Here is a 16,452-nt window from a genome sequence, read left to right on the forward strand (position 1 = left end):
CGCTTGCCGAGCGAAATATCACGCGAGTGCTTGATGACGTCAGGGTGCTTGCCCAACGTCATCTCGCGAGATTTTACACCGGTTCGAGTTGGGGTGCGCACCCGCTCGCAGAACATAAAATTCTGCCCAATATCTCAGTCAATAACAATGAAAAGCAAGACAGGGACACATTCATGCAACATGGTTTTACTGCACGTCCATAAACGTACATGTAGTAATATCAAAGGAGGAGGATTATCAGCAACGTTTTAAAGGTTTTGACTGGAAGTTGCGTTTCGAATGATGCTTTCGCACCAGTACAATTTTAAAATTTTAAAACAATGAAACAAGCCATTTAATTAACATCAACTCATTCCTGAAAAAAAACACTCCTACTTTAATATGGTTTCTGCTGTTGCATTCCTTTGGAGAGTCATTCGATGTCTGGACAGTGCACTGTTGTTTTCATTTTTAAACAGCACTCTTTCACCGTTCATAGAAGCAAAATACTGCAGAAGCTGGAAACCTGAAATGAAAGAAGTGCTGGAAAACCTCAGCAGGCCTGGCAGCATCTGCGGAGAGAGAAAAACAGTGTTAACTTTTCAAGGCCAAGAAGACTCTCCGTCGGAACTGAAGAGAGGCCGAAAAGTGTTGGGTTTTATGAGCAAGGGGGGGAGGGTCAGGTGGTCCAATTGGCTTCTCAATTTGCTTTTTATGAAATTTATACTTGAAACCATTTTCTCATACTGGAGCTGAATTTATACCCTCATCCTGCTGGCTGCTGATGCCCGTGGCCATTTTCACTGTTTTGTCCCTCATGGTCTTCGCAGATGTCATTAGCTTTTGGATAATTTCATTTCTGCTTTTAAAAATCACTGCACAGCTGCCCCAAGGCTTCGAGAAAGCACTCCTTTAAAGCTATGGGTCAGCTTTCGTCGTTTCACCGTCTCCTACGCTTCCACAAAGCAGCAGCTCTACCTGATGATCTCACCCGCTTAGCGAACGTGTTCCTAGATTTAACAAAAACAAAAATACTGCAGATACCGGAAATCCGAAATAAAACCAGAACGTGCTGGCAATACTCAGCAGGTCTGGCGGGTGTCTGGACAGGGATGCTGCACCGTTCCCTTTCAGGCTTCTCCACCTGAGTAAGCTCTGGCTAAAGTACTGGTTTTTTTTTTAGTGAAATATCTGTCAAGATTTGATTGCTTGTTGTTGGTAAATTTGTCATCACAAATGAGACACACTGGAGGGTGGCGGCCAAACTTATGAATCTGCCCGTTCATCTCGAAATTCTTGATTTTTCTCTTCTTTGCAGCCATTTCCAAAAGTAGCCCGGAAAACAAAGGACCAGAGTGTGTTTGGCCCTGCAATGATTTGCCTGCCTGCCTGCCTGCCGCATGTTCTCACCAACACAGCCTCAACACCAGGCCAGGGCGACTGCGCGCTTTTATTGATTAATCTGCCTGCCTGTGTGCTCGCCAGGTCAGCATCAAGGGCACTTCAGTTACAACTGACCAATCAGCACCCTACTCGTTGTCCATCCACCCAATCGCGGAGCGCCAACTCATTAATGCCGATCAATCGGGTTCCGAAGACGGCGTCCAATCAGAATGTGCCGTTTTGGGTAAGCTTTGTGAACAGACCAACCAGGGCCAGGGCCAGGGCCAGAGTGAGTGTGAAGTTTTCTTGAAGAATGTGCCTGCCTGCATGCAATCCATGTGATTTGATGGCGGGTGATAGTGCAAGAAGCCATTTTTCCTAGGCCAGGATTTTTTTCCCTCGTCGGGTGGGCAGGGTGGGGGGCAGGCGGGAGCCAATTAAGGCCCCCCCAGCATGAAGCGCGTCCTTCCGCACTCAGTGCTGCCTGTGCGGGGTGGGGGAAGGAGGAGAGCGAGCGCAAACTTAGCGCATGCACGCGGGTGCGCGCTGGAAAAGCTCCCCTGCGGCACAGAGCTGCCTCAGGGAGATGAATAGTTTTGAAAATAAAAAATAATAAAGCATTTTGAAATGTTAACAAACATGCCCCCCTCGCCTGACTCTAGAAATTAGAATGAAATTAAAACATTTTTTTTTTAACGATGGATCGAAACCTCATCCCGCCCATAGAGGAAGTTTCACAAAAAATGCAAAGGCCGCCTGGCCTTTTCGCCTGCCCGCCGACCATAAGGTTGGACGGGCAGGGAAAAATTTAAATCAATTACACTGTTGATGGCCTCAATAGGCCTTTTAATTGTCGGCGGGCGCACTGCTGAATCCCGCGGCACGCCCGCCAACTGAAATATCGTGTGCGATGACATTGGGACGCTCGCCCGACTTCATCGTGCGTCATTTTATGCTCTAGTGGGTCGGGTGCGTGCCTGCCCGCTCAGCGAAAAACCCTGCCCCTGAGCTTTTAGAAATTAAGGCTCCTTCAAAAGCACCTTCCAAACCTGTGACCACTACCACCTGGAAGGGCAAGGGCAGCGGGTGCATGGGCTGGGGATTCCCAGTGCCGGTGTGGTGTGTACCACTGTGGCAGATGTGGTAGGCCAGCCAAAACTCCGTTGACCTTGGTAGGGCTGGAAAATCCCACCCATGGGAACACCACCACCTGCAACTTCCTCTCCAAGACGCACACCATCCTGATTTGGAAATATGTCGCCGTCCCTTCACTGTCACTGGGTTAAAATCCTGGAGATCCCTTTCTAACTGCACTATGGGTTTATCTACACCACGGGGACTGCAACAGTTCAAGAAGGCAGCTCACCACTACCTTCTCAAGGGCAATTGGGATGGACAATAAATGCTGGCCTTGTAAGTGACACCCACATCTGGTGAAATAATACATTTTTAAATAGTGTGTTTTCATGTCACTGCATCAGGAGCATATTGGGGTAGTAATTCCCTATAAACTCATTCATGTTTGAAAGTGCATTAAGTCAGGAGCTGTTCAGGAGCCACACATCAGACCCCACGGGGCCACATGTGGCTCTGCAACCATAGGTTGATGATCCTTGATCTAACCCTATTAGCATATCCTTCTGAAGAAGCTCTGAAGAAGTCATATGGAGCTCAAATGCTACCTCTGTTATCTCTCTACAGATGCTGCCAGATCTGCTGAGTTATTCTAGCATTTTCTGTTTTTATTTCAGCATACCCTTCTATTCCTTTCTCTTTGGTGTACTTATCTACCTTCTTTACCTTCCCTTTAAATGTATGTATGTAATTCACTCACTGCGATATCGAGTTCCACATTTTGACCACTGTCTGGGAAAAGAGGTTTCTCCTGAATTCTCTAGGTGGCTTTAATAGTGACCATCTTATACTTATGGGAAAAGCTGGAAATCCGAAATAAAAGCAGAAAATTCTGGAAAAACTCAGCAGGTCTGGCAGCACCTGTGGAAAGAGAAACAGAGTTCGTGGCTTATTGATCCTGTTTCTCTCTCCACAGACACTGAAAGACCTGCAGAGATTTCCCAGAATTTTCTGCTTTAATTTTACATTTATGGTCCCTGGCTTTTAGGCTCCCCCCATTCGCAGAAACATCCTTACTACGTCTGAGTGCCCAGCTTTCTGGTTTGCACTGCTGATACCTAGGGCGGGAGGGAGAATCTTCTCAGTCTCTTCTGGACAGTAATCTGGTGGATCAGATTGCCTGTCCAATACAGAGCCTGCACCATGTTCCTCCTATTGATTTCAAATGGATGAAAATCAGACAAGTTCAGTAATGGCCCAATGCTCTGGTTACTCCCGCAGGCAATGCAGGTGAACCTTTACCCACCTGTGACGTGTCCCACGCTTGATGCTTCACAGTTCAATATTCACCTAATGTGATCTCACTGAAGTGTACGAAATTCATACAGGGCTCGACAGGATAGAAGGAGGAAGGATGTTTTAGACCCCCCACCCACCCCCCACCCCCCACCCAACTAAGGGACACAGTCTCAGAATAAGAGGCAGACCATTTAGGACTGAGATGAGGAAGAATTTCTTCATTCAGAGGGTGGTGAATCTTTGGAATTCTCTACCCCACAGGGCTGTGGAGACTCAGTCATTGAGTATGTTCAAAGCAGAGGTCGATCGATTTCTAGATACCAATGACATCAAGAGATATGGGGATAATAGGGGAAGATAGCATTGCGGTAGAAGATCAGCCATGATCTACTTAAATGGCAGAAAAGCTTGAGGGGCCAAATGGCCTCCTCCTGCACCCATGTTCCTATGTCCTCTGTTCCTAATGACTCAGGGGATAAGTGTGCCCTTTCTTGAGACTTGAATGACAAGTTAAGCTTGCACCGCATGTTTATTGTTTAATATGTTCTCTGGTTGGTGCAGTTAGAACTCTTTATTTCAACAGATAAACAAGAACAGCAGGGAAAGGGTTAATATGAAGTCGATTCTGGAAAGACTGTACCATTCCATGAGTAACAAGGTTGGGTTCTGGATAAAAGGTCCTGAGTTTAGACATGTAGAATAATGTTCCATTTCATTGTACTGAGAAAATATTCAGTTCCCAGAGGCAGTGAAGAGAGAAAAGTAAAGGAGGCTTGTACATCAGGCCCATCCCCTTTTATACAGATCCAGGAATTTCTTGGCATCTCCAATGTATCACTCTGCCAAAAGACCCAGAGGCCTGGTGCAAATACGATGCCTCTTACTGAAACATATTTGTACTTCTGATGGGGCGACTGTGAGAGGATCATGGACGAACCCCCAATGATCTTGTTGCCCAGGACCCCAAGAATAATTAATCTGGCTCAAACCAGAGCAGTGACTGGAGGACAATGCGGGTCCAGCAGAAGTTTGGAATTGAGTGAGGAGATGGGGTGCTTTTTTTCATTCATTCGTGGAAGGTGAATGTTGGTGGCGAGGCCAGCACATATTCATCATTGCTAAATGCCCTTGAGAAAGCGATGACAAGCGACTTTCTTGAATTCCAACGAGTGGCTTGCAGGGTGACTTCAGAGGGTGATTAAGAGTCACCTACCTTGCTGTGGTTCTGGAGTCACATGTAGGCCAGAGCAGGTAAAGTTGGCAGATTTCCTTCCCTGAAGGACATTAGTGAACCAGGTGTGTTTCTATGACAATTCAGTAGCTTTGTGGTCACCATTACTGATATTAGCTTTTTTTTTTATATTCCAGATTTATTTAAGTCACTGAATTTATATTTCTCAGCTGTCGTGGCAGGAGTTGAACTTGTGTCCTTGGATCATTAGTCCAGGCCTCTGGATTCCACCTGGGATCTCAGGGGATGTCTAAGATCAATACAGCTCCATTTGATCCACTAGTTTGAACTCACCAAGGAGTTGTCTTGAGGGTGATATCCATGAATAGGTTATTTCAGAGGAGTGGCGTAGGGCCAAAATAGACCAGACCAGGTAAAAGACAAAGAAAAGAATTAACTTACGTTTATATAGCACCTTTCATGACTGTAGGATGCCCCGGAGTGCTTTACAGCCAATTAAATTCTTTGGAAATACAGTCACTGGTGTACTGGAGGAAACTTGGCAGTCAGTTTGCACACAGCAAGTTCCCACAAGTGGCAATGAGATAATTACCAGAGAATCAGTATATCATTGATGTCAGTTTTTTCAAATTATTTTAAGCTGGCAAGGCCAGCAATTGTTACCCATCCCTAATTGCCCTTGAGCTGACTGACTTGCTGGGCTACTTTAGAGGGGAGTTAAGAATCAGCCACACTGTTGTGGGTCTGGAGTCACATGTAGGCTAGACCAGGTAAGAATGGCAGATTTCCCTTCTTAAAGAGCATTAGTGAACCAGATGGTTTTTTTTTTATGACAATTGATTATACCTGAGACCACTTTTATATTCTGAATCTTAGTAACAGAATTTAAATTGTACCAGCTGCCATGGTCGGATTTGAACCCAAATCCCCAGGACATTAGTCTAGGTCATTGGATTTACTAATTGAGTGACATTACCGCTACACCACCATCTCCCCTGAGGGCTAAGTATTGGCCAGGGCACCAGGGGGACTTCCCTGCTCTACTGGAACAGTCCCATATGATATTTTATACCCAACTGAGAGGATAGATGGGGCCTCTGTTTAAAGTCTCACTTAAAAGCTGACATCTCACAAGGTGCTGCACCAGAATGACCAGGAAGAGTGGCAAGTCCACTTCCATGAAAAGCATTACAATACAGTTTCTATGAAAATCCAATTCCTTATTTAGTTCGGTGCCACCACGTAAAATTACCATACTTGTTGAATTCAGTTTCACAACCTGCCATGATGGAACCTGAATCCCTTCCCCTGGGGCTATTAGTCCAGCACCACTGCACTGCCATATTACCAGCTGCTAAGTCTCCTTTCAAAGGCTGTGTACTTGCTGATGGCCCATGCTCAGCCCAAATTTAAGTGGATAAATGGATGGGTTTTGAATGAGGTAATATCTCACCTCCTGTCTATAAATGGTATACATGATAATACCAATGGTGTACCGATATAGTCAGCCTCTGAAAGAGAAAGACAAAATGACTTTTCAGATGGGATTCTTCATTCACGACCTATATTAGTGACTTGGATGAAGGGACAGAGTGTACTGTAGCCAAATTTGCTGATGATAACAGAGACTGGTAGGAAAGCAAGTTGTGAGGAGGATACAAAAAGGGATAGAGATATATTGCGTAGGCAAAAAATTTGGCAGATGGAGTACAGTGTGGAACAATCTGAGATTCTCCACGTGGGCACAAAGAATGAAAAAGCAGAATATTATCTAAATGCAGAGAGACTGCAGAACACTGAAGTACAGAGGGATCTTTGTGCATGAATCACAAAATGTTAGCATGCAGGTACAGCAAGTAATTAGGAAGACAAATGGAATGTTGGCCTTTTTTGCAAAGTGGATGGAGTATAAAAGTAGGGAAGCCTTGCTACAAGTGTACAGGGCACTGGTGAGACTGCACCTGGAGTGCTGTGTACAGTTTCGGTTTCCTTACTTATAAAGGGATATCCTTCCATTGGAATCAGTTCAGAGAAGGTTCATTCGGCTGATTCTTGGAATGAAGAGGTTGTCTTATGAGGGACATTTGAGCAGGTTAGGCCTATACTCATCGGAGTTTAGAAGAATCAGAGGGGATCTTATTGGGACATATAAGATTCTGAGGAGACTTGACAGGGCTGATGCTGAGAGGATGTTTCCCCTTATGGGTGAATCTTAAACTAGATGGCACGGTTTAAAATTAAGCAGTCTCCCCTTTTAGATGGAGGTGAGGAAGAATTCCTTCTCTCAGAGGGTCACTAGTCTTTAGAATTCTCTTCCCCAGAGATAAGTAGAGGCTAGTTCATTGTATTATGAATGCGAAGTTGCTTAAGATTTTTTTTACCTATTCATTCACGGGATGTGGGCTTTGCTGGCTGGGCCAGCATTTATTGCCCATCTCTAGTTGCCCTTGAGAAGGTGGTAGTGAGCTGCCTTCTTGAACCGCTGCAGTCCATGTGGTGTAGGTACACCCACAGTGCTGTTAGGAAGAGAGTTCCAGGGTTTCGACTCAGCGACAGTGAAGAACGGTGATATATTTCCAAGTCATGATGGTGAGTGTCTTGGAGGGGAACTTCCAGGTGGTAGTGTTCCCACCTATCTGCTGCCCTTGTCCTTCTAGATGGTCATGGATTTGGAAGCTGCTGTCGAAGGAGCCTTGGTGAATTCCGGCAGTGCATTTTGTAGATGGTACACACTGCTGCTACTGTGAGTTGGTGGTGGAGGGAGTGAACAATCGTGGATGTGGTGCCAATCAAGGGTGCTGCTTTGCCCTGGATGGTGTCAAGCTTCTTGAGTGTTGTGGGAGCTGCACTTATCCAGGCAAGTGAAGAGTATTCCATCACATTCCTGACTTGTGCCATGTAGATGGTGGACAGTCTTTGGGGAGTCAGGAGTAGAGTTACTCGTCGCAGGATTCCCAACTTCTGACCTGCTCTTGTAGCCAGAGTATTTATATGGCTAGTCCAGTTCAGTTTCTGGTCAATGGTAACCCCCAGGATGTTGATAGTGGGGGATTCAGTGATGGTAATGCCATCGAACATCAAGGGGCGATGGTTGGATTCTCTTGTGATGGAGATGGCCATTGCCTGACACTTGTGTGGCACGAATGTTACTTGTTACTTGTCACTTCTCAGCCCAATCCTGGATATTGTTCAAGTCTTGCTGTATTTAGACATGGACTGCTTCAGTAACTGAGGAGTTGTGAATGGTGCTGAACATTGTGCACTCATCAGCAAACATCCCCACTTCTGACTTTATGATGGAAGGAAGGTCATTGATGAGGCAGCTGAAGATGGTTGGGCCTAGGACACTACCCTGAGGAACTCCTGCAGTGATGTCCTGGAGCTGAAATGACTGACTTTCAACAACCACAACCATCTTCCTTTGTGTTAGGTATGACTCCAGCCAGTGGAGAGTTTCCCCCCTGATTTCCATTGATTCCAGTTTTGCTAGGGCTCCTTAATGCCACACTCTGTCAAATGTGGCCTTGATGATGTCAAGGGCAGTCACTCTCACCTCACCTCGAGAGTTCAGCTCTTTTGCCCATGTTTGAACCAAGGCTGTAATGAGGTCAGGAGCTGAGTGGTCCTGGGTGTCAGTGAGGAGGTCATTGCTAAGCAAGTGCTGCTTGATAGCACTGTTGATGATCCCTTCCATCACTTTACTGATGATTGAGAGTAGACTGATGGGGCACCAATTGGTCAGGTTGGATTTATCCTGCTTTTTGTGTACAGGGCCTACCTGGGCAATTTTCCACATTGCTGGGTAGATTATGTTTTGCATCTGTCTCTTTAATTCAAGGTAAAATGAAGGAATGAAGAGGGTCATGTGATCTGCTTTGAATCTGCCCGACAGCAAGCCTGAATGGTGTGGTTACCTTGAGGATGGGGTGGGGTGGGGGAAGTGCCAGGTTGACACTTACTGGGAGAAAGGTGCAAAATGTTCACACTGAAAGCAGAGGCAGAAACAGATAGCCCGTCTGTGGACAGGCTTTCGGTCTCAGAGTTTTTGGATAGAAAGAAAGAGAGAGGTCTCACAGAGACAAAGGTTGCAGCTGGTGTGGTCAGCAGAGAGGAGAAGGCAGCGAGTCTTCTGTGAGCTACCAGGAGGAATAGGAGGGGGGCCTCTGGGTGAAGATATGCATCCTGTGGTGCTCTAAATACTCTGGAGGATTTGCCCTGACGAGGCCAGGAGGAGAGATTGCCAGAGTGGGTGCTGGTGCTGAGAATCTGTTTGGAAATTCTCCAAAAACTGAGGGAAACACCTTTCAACAACCTTGGTGAAATGGGGAAACATGAACTCATTGGAAACTGGTAGTGACTGTGGAGTGTTTCCTTTAAAGACTGCAATTCTGTGGATAGCTTCCTATAACGCAAATATTTGCTACTTGGTGTTATAGATTGCATTAAGACATTAAGAAGAGTTATCTTTTCTGTAATTTAGAGTATTAGTTGCCTGTGAGGTAATGTTTAGATGATATTGTTTTTAGTTGACTTGTTACAGTACAAGTCTTAAAACCTGAAATCTTGTTGTGCAATTCCTTTAGGTTAATCACTGGGAATTCAAATCTCTTGTTTAAAGTTATTGGTCTCTCCAGGGATGTAACAATTGAATATACTCAAGGTTGAGTTAGACACATTTTTGATGGACAGGGGAGTCAAGGTTTATGCAGGGGTGTGAGGGGATTAGGCAGGAAAATAGAGTTAAGGTCACAATCAGATCAACCATGAACTCATTGAATGGTAAAGCAGACTCGAGGGACCAAATGGCCTACTCCTGCTCCAATTTTTTATGATCGTAAGATCTTATGGTTGGATCTTTCTCTTCTCGATGCTGACTGAGCCGCTGCACATTTCCAGCGGGTTATTCAGTGTTTAAAGTTTTTCCTCTACTATGAGGAAATAATTGTTGCAGCTTGACAGCAATAACAAAGCAAATAAAATATTGAACATCACATTGCTGAAATAGTAAAATATATAAATTGCAAGAAGTCACAATCACATTGTTATTCAGCTAGCTGACCACTGCATGCACTCTCCATAAATTTGAGGTCAGCTAAAACATTTCTGCCCATGTCTTAACTCGCACCTTGTCCTGATCACCCAACACCCCCGCCCTTACTGACCTACATTGGCTCCCAGTCAAGCAATGTTATGATTTTAAAATATTCATCCTTGTTTTCAAATTCCTCACACCTCCCTATCTCTGTAATCTTCTCCATCCCTACAACCTTCTGAGATATCTGCACTCTTCTAATTCTGGCTTCTTGTGCCTCCCTGATTTTTATCTCGCACCAGTAGTGGCCATGCCTCTAGCTGCTTAGGCCCTAAGTTCTGGAATTCCTTCCCTATTTCTCTCTGCCTTTCCAACTCTCTCTTGTCCTTTCAGGTGCTCCTTAAAACCTACGTCTTTGACCAAGCTTTGGCCACCTGTCCTATTGTCTCCTTATATGGCTTGAAGTCAGATTTTCTTTGATAACACTCCTGCGAAGTACCTTGGGACATTTTACTATGCTATGGGCACTATATAAATGCACATTGTCAATGCAGAGGTGCATTACTCAAACGACAACTTGAGTATAGCTTCCAACTCTGGTTAACAAGGCATAAAGGTCTCCTTTTAAAGTTTTGGAAAAATCCAGAGTGATGCTTGAGGCTGATCCCTAGACAAATTGGATAAAGTTAGGCTTTGAAATGAAGCTTCAAAGGTGTGATTTTCAGTGGCAGATAAACTAGTAACTGGTATAGAAAAGGTAAATCCCAAAAATTTTTAACTAAATTGTGTGAGAAGGGAAATGATTCGAACTAGTACAACGCAATTATTGCCTCTTTGTCCTTTTGTCTGTGACATCTTTTGGTTATCTCCACCTATCACTGGTCCTCTATCCAGCTCTACTTGTCCCACCACTCCCCCCACCTCCCCCTTAAACCAGCTTATATTTCACCTCTCTTCTATTTTTACTTAGTTCTGTTGAAGGGTCATTCGGACTCGAAACGTTAACTGTGTTCCTCTCCACAGATGCTGCCAGACTTGCTGAGTTTTTCCAGGTATTTTTGTTTTTGTTTTGGATTTCCAGCATCCGCAGTTTTTTGCTTTTATATTATATTGATATAGGTAAGTTCTTCTACACGCACAGTGATCAATACATGGAATAAATTTTCAGACATACTAAGTTATGTTTCTTTAAATGATACTAATTGGATGCTGCAATGTGGACATGTCTGGATGGATCATGAAAGCCTTTCTCATCCGTGATTATCTAGTCTTTCTGTGCACATGTACCAACTTCCCCAAAGACTCTTAACTTTCTGCTCCTTCGACAGCATTTTCAAAAGCCATGACCTCTTCCCCTGAGGAGGACAAGGGCAGCTGACACACGGGAACACCACAACCTGCAAGTTCCTCTCCAAGTCAATAATCCTGCTGATTTTTCTTTTTCTTTCATGAGATGTGGGCAGCACCTGTGCAGCCAGCATTTGTTGCATATTCCTAATCACCGTCGAACTGAGTGGCTTGTATTGTAAGGTGTTGGGCATAGTTCAATGGGTCTTATTAAAATGTGTAGTCCTGGGTAGTTCAACAGTAAGTACTTATTAACTCTAGAAACTATATACATAGGTACAGTAAAGGTCCAAGGTAGGAGCTGTCTCCATGGTTGCTTCTCACACATGGCTCTGTCCAACACTACACTGACCCCAAAGTGCGGGTCCTGTGTTCTCTTACGTCACTGTGTGAATGGTACTGTACTCAATCCTACATTAACCCTTTAGGTGCCAGACTCTTGCTTGGCCATTTCAGAGGGCAGTTAAGAGTAAACCACAGTGCTGTGGGTTTTGGAGTGACATGTCAGCCAGATCAGGTAAGGACAGCAGATTTCCTTAAGTTTTTATAACAATCGGTGATAGTTTCATGGTCACCAATGATGACACCAACTTTCAACTCCAGATCTTTACTTGTTGAATTTAAATGCCACCAGCTGCCATGCTGGGATTTGAACCCATGTCTGCAGAGCATTCTTCTGGACTTCTGGATCACCAGTCCAGTGACGGTGTCATTATGCCACCATCTCCCCACATGGACCTATGTCGCAGTTCCTTCACTGTCACTGGGTCAAAAACTTGGAACTCTCCTCCTAACAGCACAGTGAGTGTATCTACAATTACATGGGCCGCAGTGGTTCAACTCTTTCGAGTTATCAACAGTCACAGATTGCAACTTTTTCGAGTACAATCACAGTTCTTGGTTTCCAGGAGTGGGACATGAACCTACAACCCTCTGATTCAAAGGCGAGGGTGCTATGAACTGAGCCACAGCTGACACCCAAGAAGGCAGCTCACCACCACCTTCTCAATTAGGGATGGGTAACAAATGCCAGCCTTGCCAGCCACACCCACATCCAATAAAGATACGTATTTAAAAAAAAAATAGCTTGACTAGTATACCAGTCTTAAGCGCGAGAGTGTACACAAAACACATCATCTCCAAAGCAAGACCCACACTCCCAAAATTACTCACTTTTAACTCCAAATCACTCAGGTGTCAAGAGTTAACACCAGCAGACATGTATCCCCACGGGCAGAAAAAAAATGCAAAAATAAGCCTTCAGCCTAATAGTTAAATCCGTTTTAATTGCTCTAAGCTTTAGATATATATATATATAAAAAAATCAGATTTTCTGCCCTCTCCACCCAGCATTTTTTTTTTCGGCACTGATTAGATAACTCTACTAGGGTGCGGTCTGGCTGCGGATTGAGTCTCTCTTTGACAGCAATAACATTGAACCAGGCATGTTTCCTGTTTCCCCCCCAAGCTGTCAATTTCTGACTGGGCGCCGCCTCTCCGAATGTTAAAGGGAAGCAGCGATTGGTGAAGCAGGGATTTCTCATTGGAGGAGGGAGCTGTCCGTCAGGTTGATTGACAGGGGTCTGGTGAGTCATGGGGTGGGTACATGTACTTGCAGGAATTAACCACACTGCTTCGCTAGGCTCGCGAAAAAAAAAGTAGTGAATAGAATCAAGCATTTATTTTGGCAGAAGCATTTCTTCATCTCTCGCGGGAAAAGGTGCACTTTTGAGTTGAACCATTTTTTTGGGGGGCAAAATGTTGCTCTTGCAAAGTTTCCTCTTTGTCTGTCTGACCTCTGTTTTGGTCAGAACGAACGGTAAGGCCTTTTAATTTCCTCCTCTCACTGTCATGTATGTACATGTGTTGCTTTTTAAAGTTGTTTACAAGTCTTTTCTAGCTGATTCAATGCCAGGGAAAAGTTTAATTCTGTTTATTGACTTCCTCAAAAGTTTTTAAAGGTGAGGGGGGGTGTGTTAAAAAAAAAGTCTGTCAATCTGCCAAGTTTAAGATAGAAAGAGAGAGGATTCTGGAATCGGGCAGTCGTCAAAAACACGTTTATGTTTCGCTGCTGCAGCTTTGGACAGATATCTCTCCTCATTGGCTTGCCTGTCAGAACCGTCGCGACGGGCCGAATGGCCTCCGCTTCTGCGTCGGTCCGCGTCTGCATGACCCCTTCTTCAGAGCTTTGTTTCAGATTTCCAGCATCCACAAGTGTTTTGCTTTTACCTTGGCCTCCCTTTTCCTGCCGTAAGGAGCACCTGAGAGGGTTACCTGTCCGGTGCTTCCGGGTAAAAGAGTTGCTGCTCAAGGGGGAAGCGAGGAAAACTGGGTCTGTTGAACAAGGGGGGGCCACTGATACAGAAAAGTGCCGGAAATACTCAGCAGGTCAGGCAGCATCTGTGGGGAGAGAGAGCAAGGGAGTGTTAAAGTTTCAGGTCCATTACCTTCCTTCAAAACTGGCCAAAGTTAAAGGGGCCACTGGTTTTAAGTGGACTGGGGAAACTCTTTCGAGTTATCAACAGTCACAGATTGCAACTCTTTCGAGTACAATCACAGTTCTTGGTTTTCCAGGAGTGGGACATGAACCCACAACCCTCTGATTCAAAGGCGAGGGTGCTATGAACTGAGCCACAGCTGACAGGGAGGGGAGCAACGAAGAAAGGGAAGATCTGTGATAGGGTGGAAGATAGTGGAGGATACATGACAACAGAGGTGGTGGTAATAAAAACAGAAAGTGCTAGAAAAACTCAGAGAGAGAAAGAGTTAATGTTTTAAGTCCAATATAACTTCTTCAGAACTGGGTTGAAAACAAGAGTGCTAGAAAAACTCTTAACTGTCAGAGTTCCGAAGGAGAGTCACATTGAGCTCGAAACATGATCTTTTTTATTTCTCTCTCTCTCTCTCTCTCCTCCGACGCTGCTGGACCTGCTGAGTTTTCCCAGCGCTCTGTTTTTATTTCGACTCTCCAGCATCTGCAGTACTTTGCTCTTATGAAAGGGACGGTGGTGCAAAAGGGAAAGGAGAAGCTAAAGGTGGGTCGAGAGGAAGGTGAGAATGGGAACAGCAGAATCGCCCACTGCCTGGGGGAGTGGGAGCAGTGGTTAGGATGTGAAATTTTTGAAGGCGATGCTTTGTCTGGTAGGGTTGTAACGCGGTCACCGCTGTTGGAAGGAAGTGAATGGTTGAGGGTTGAAGGATGTGCGTATAGGGGAGATCACTTAACGTATGGCAAGGCCTCTGGTGGATTTATGAGAAGTGCGGGAAAGGAACCTGCTGAACCAAAAGGAGTCAGTGGACCTCGAGAGGGTGGTAGTGAGGACAAGGTTGCCAACCCTCCCAGAATTGGCCATGAGTCTCCAAGGATTGCTGATCAATCTCCAGGACACTGCTTTGTGCAAGCGAGGAGGAAAATCGTAGGGACATTAAAAAGGATCCTTTTTTTTGTCAGTTTCTTTGAACATTCCTATATACCGGATATAAAAAAATATTGTAAAAAAAAACAAAATACTGCAGATGCTGGAAAGCTGAAACCAAAACAAAAAATGCTGGAAAAAAACTCGGCAGGTCTGACAGCATCTGTGGAGAGAGAAACAGAGTTAATGTTTCGAGTCCGTGTGACCCTTCTCACCACAAAGACCTGAGTTTTTCCAACATTTTCCGTTATTGTTAAAAAATATTGCAAATGGGCTTGGGATGGGGTGTGAGGGAGGGACGGCTGTTTGGCTGACCTTCGAGCATAATCCAATTATTTTTATATTCTTTCATGGGATGTGAGACGTTGCTGGCAAGACCAGCATTTGTTGCCCATCCTTAATTGTCCTTGAACTGAGTGGTTTGCTCAGCCATTTCGGAGGGCGCTTGAGAGTAAACCACATTGCTGTGGGTCTGGAGTTACGTGTAGGACAGACCAGCTAAGGATGACAGATTTCCTTCCCTAAAGGGCTTTAGTGAAGCCGATGGGTTTTTTGAGACAATCGATGATAGTTTCATGGTCACTATTACTGAGCGAATCTTTCAATTCCAGATTTTATCAATTGAATTTAAATTCCACCAGCTGCCATGATGGGATATGGACCCATGTCCCAAGAGCATTATGAAATCCAGTGACATTAGCACTACACCACCATCTCCCCAATGAGACAGCTTTGGGTAATTGGTGTAGGAAGACAGTACATCACAAGGATGGATGTGTTGGCTGACTAATGTCTGGAGCATGGGGGCAAGTCATGTGATGAAACCTCCAGGAATACATTTAATCACAGTTGGCAATCCTAAGTGAGAGTGAGGACACAGACTTGAATTGTTTTGGATAAGTTGAAGCTTGTGGAGAGTTGTCGGCAGGGAGAGTGAAGTCAAGCTTTGAAATAGTAAAAGTATGGACGAGGGAATGGGTGGCAGGAGGGAGAGGCAAGGAAAGAATTGTGCCTTTAACTATTTCAGAAGATCCTAAAGGGTTTAATGGTCAATGGAAGTGCTTATGAAGTGTAGTAGTTGTTGGAATATGGGCAAGCAAGCTCCAACCAAAACACTCACACACTTTTCCAGAGCTGCTTTATCCAATTCAGGGAGTCAGAGCCTATTCTGACAGGCAATGGGCACTAGGCAGGGTACACCCAGGACAGGACGCCAGTCCATCACAGAGTGCACTCACACAGACACACACACACTGGGAGGGGGTGGGAGGCAATTTACCATAGCCAATCCACCTAACCAGCACGTCTTTGGATGGTGGGAGGAAACTGGAGCACCCGGTGGAAACCTCACACGGACAGACAGCCGAGGTCAGAATCGAACCTGGGTCCCTGGAGCTGTGAGGCAGCATCACTGACTATTGCACTGCCATGCCCCTTCTCTGACCAAAACAATAAGGTAACAAATAGTTAGTCTTTATGGTCGTGTTGGTTGAGAAATAGCTGTTGTCCAAACACTGAAAATACCTTTGTTGTTCTCCGAATAGTATCACAGGATCCACCTGAAAAATGCAGACGATGCCTTGGGTTGTAGTCTTATCCAAAACGACAGCACCTCTGACAATGCAGCACTCCCATCAGCTCTATACTAAAGTATCAAGTCCAGAGTGGGGCTTGAATCCACTGCCTTTTTTATTTGGGAAGTAGAGCATTACCATTAAGTCAAGCTGCCT

The 16,452-nt window shown here is 45.0% G+C and overlaps 1 protein-coding gene across 5 annotated transcripts in view; it reads left to right on the top strand.

Moving 5' to 3' along the window:
* The first annotated feature begins 12,882 nt into the window (after window positions 1-12,882).
* LOC144682597 (uncharacterized) overlaps window positions 12,883-16,452 on the top strand; it is a 48,563-nt gene continuing 44,993 nt past the window's right edge. For all 5 annotated transcript variants that reach the window (XM_078545077.1, XM_078545081.1, XM_078545080.1 and 2 more), the window contains exon 1: window positions 12,883-13,125. In XM_078545077.1, the coding sequence (XP_078401203.1) occupies window positions 13,065-13,125 (61 nt within the window). In that variant the 5' untranslated portion in view covers window positions 12,883-13,064. The remainder of the gene's footprint in view (window positions 13,126-16,452) is intronic.

This window comes from Cetorhinus maximus, chromosome 7 (assembly GCF_964194155.1).
Source record: "Cetorhinus maximus chromosome 7, sCetMax3.hap1.1, whole genome shotgun sequence".
Classification (NCBI taxonomy): domain Eukaryota; kingdom Metazoa; phylum Chordata; class Chondrichthyes; order Lamniformes; family Cetorhinidae; genus Cetorhinus; species Cetorhinus maximus.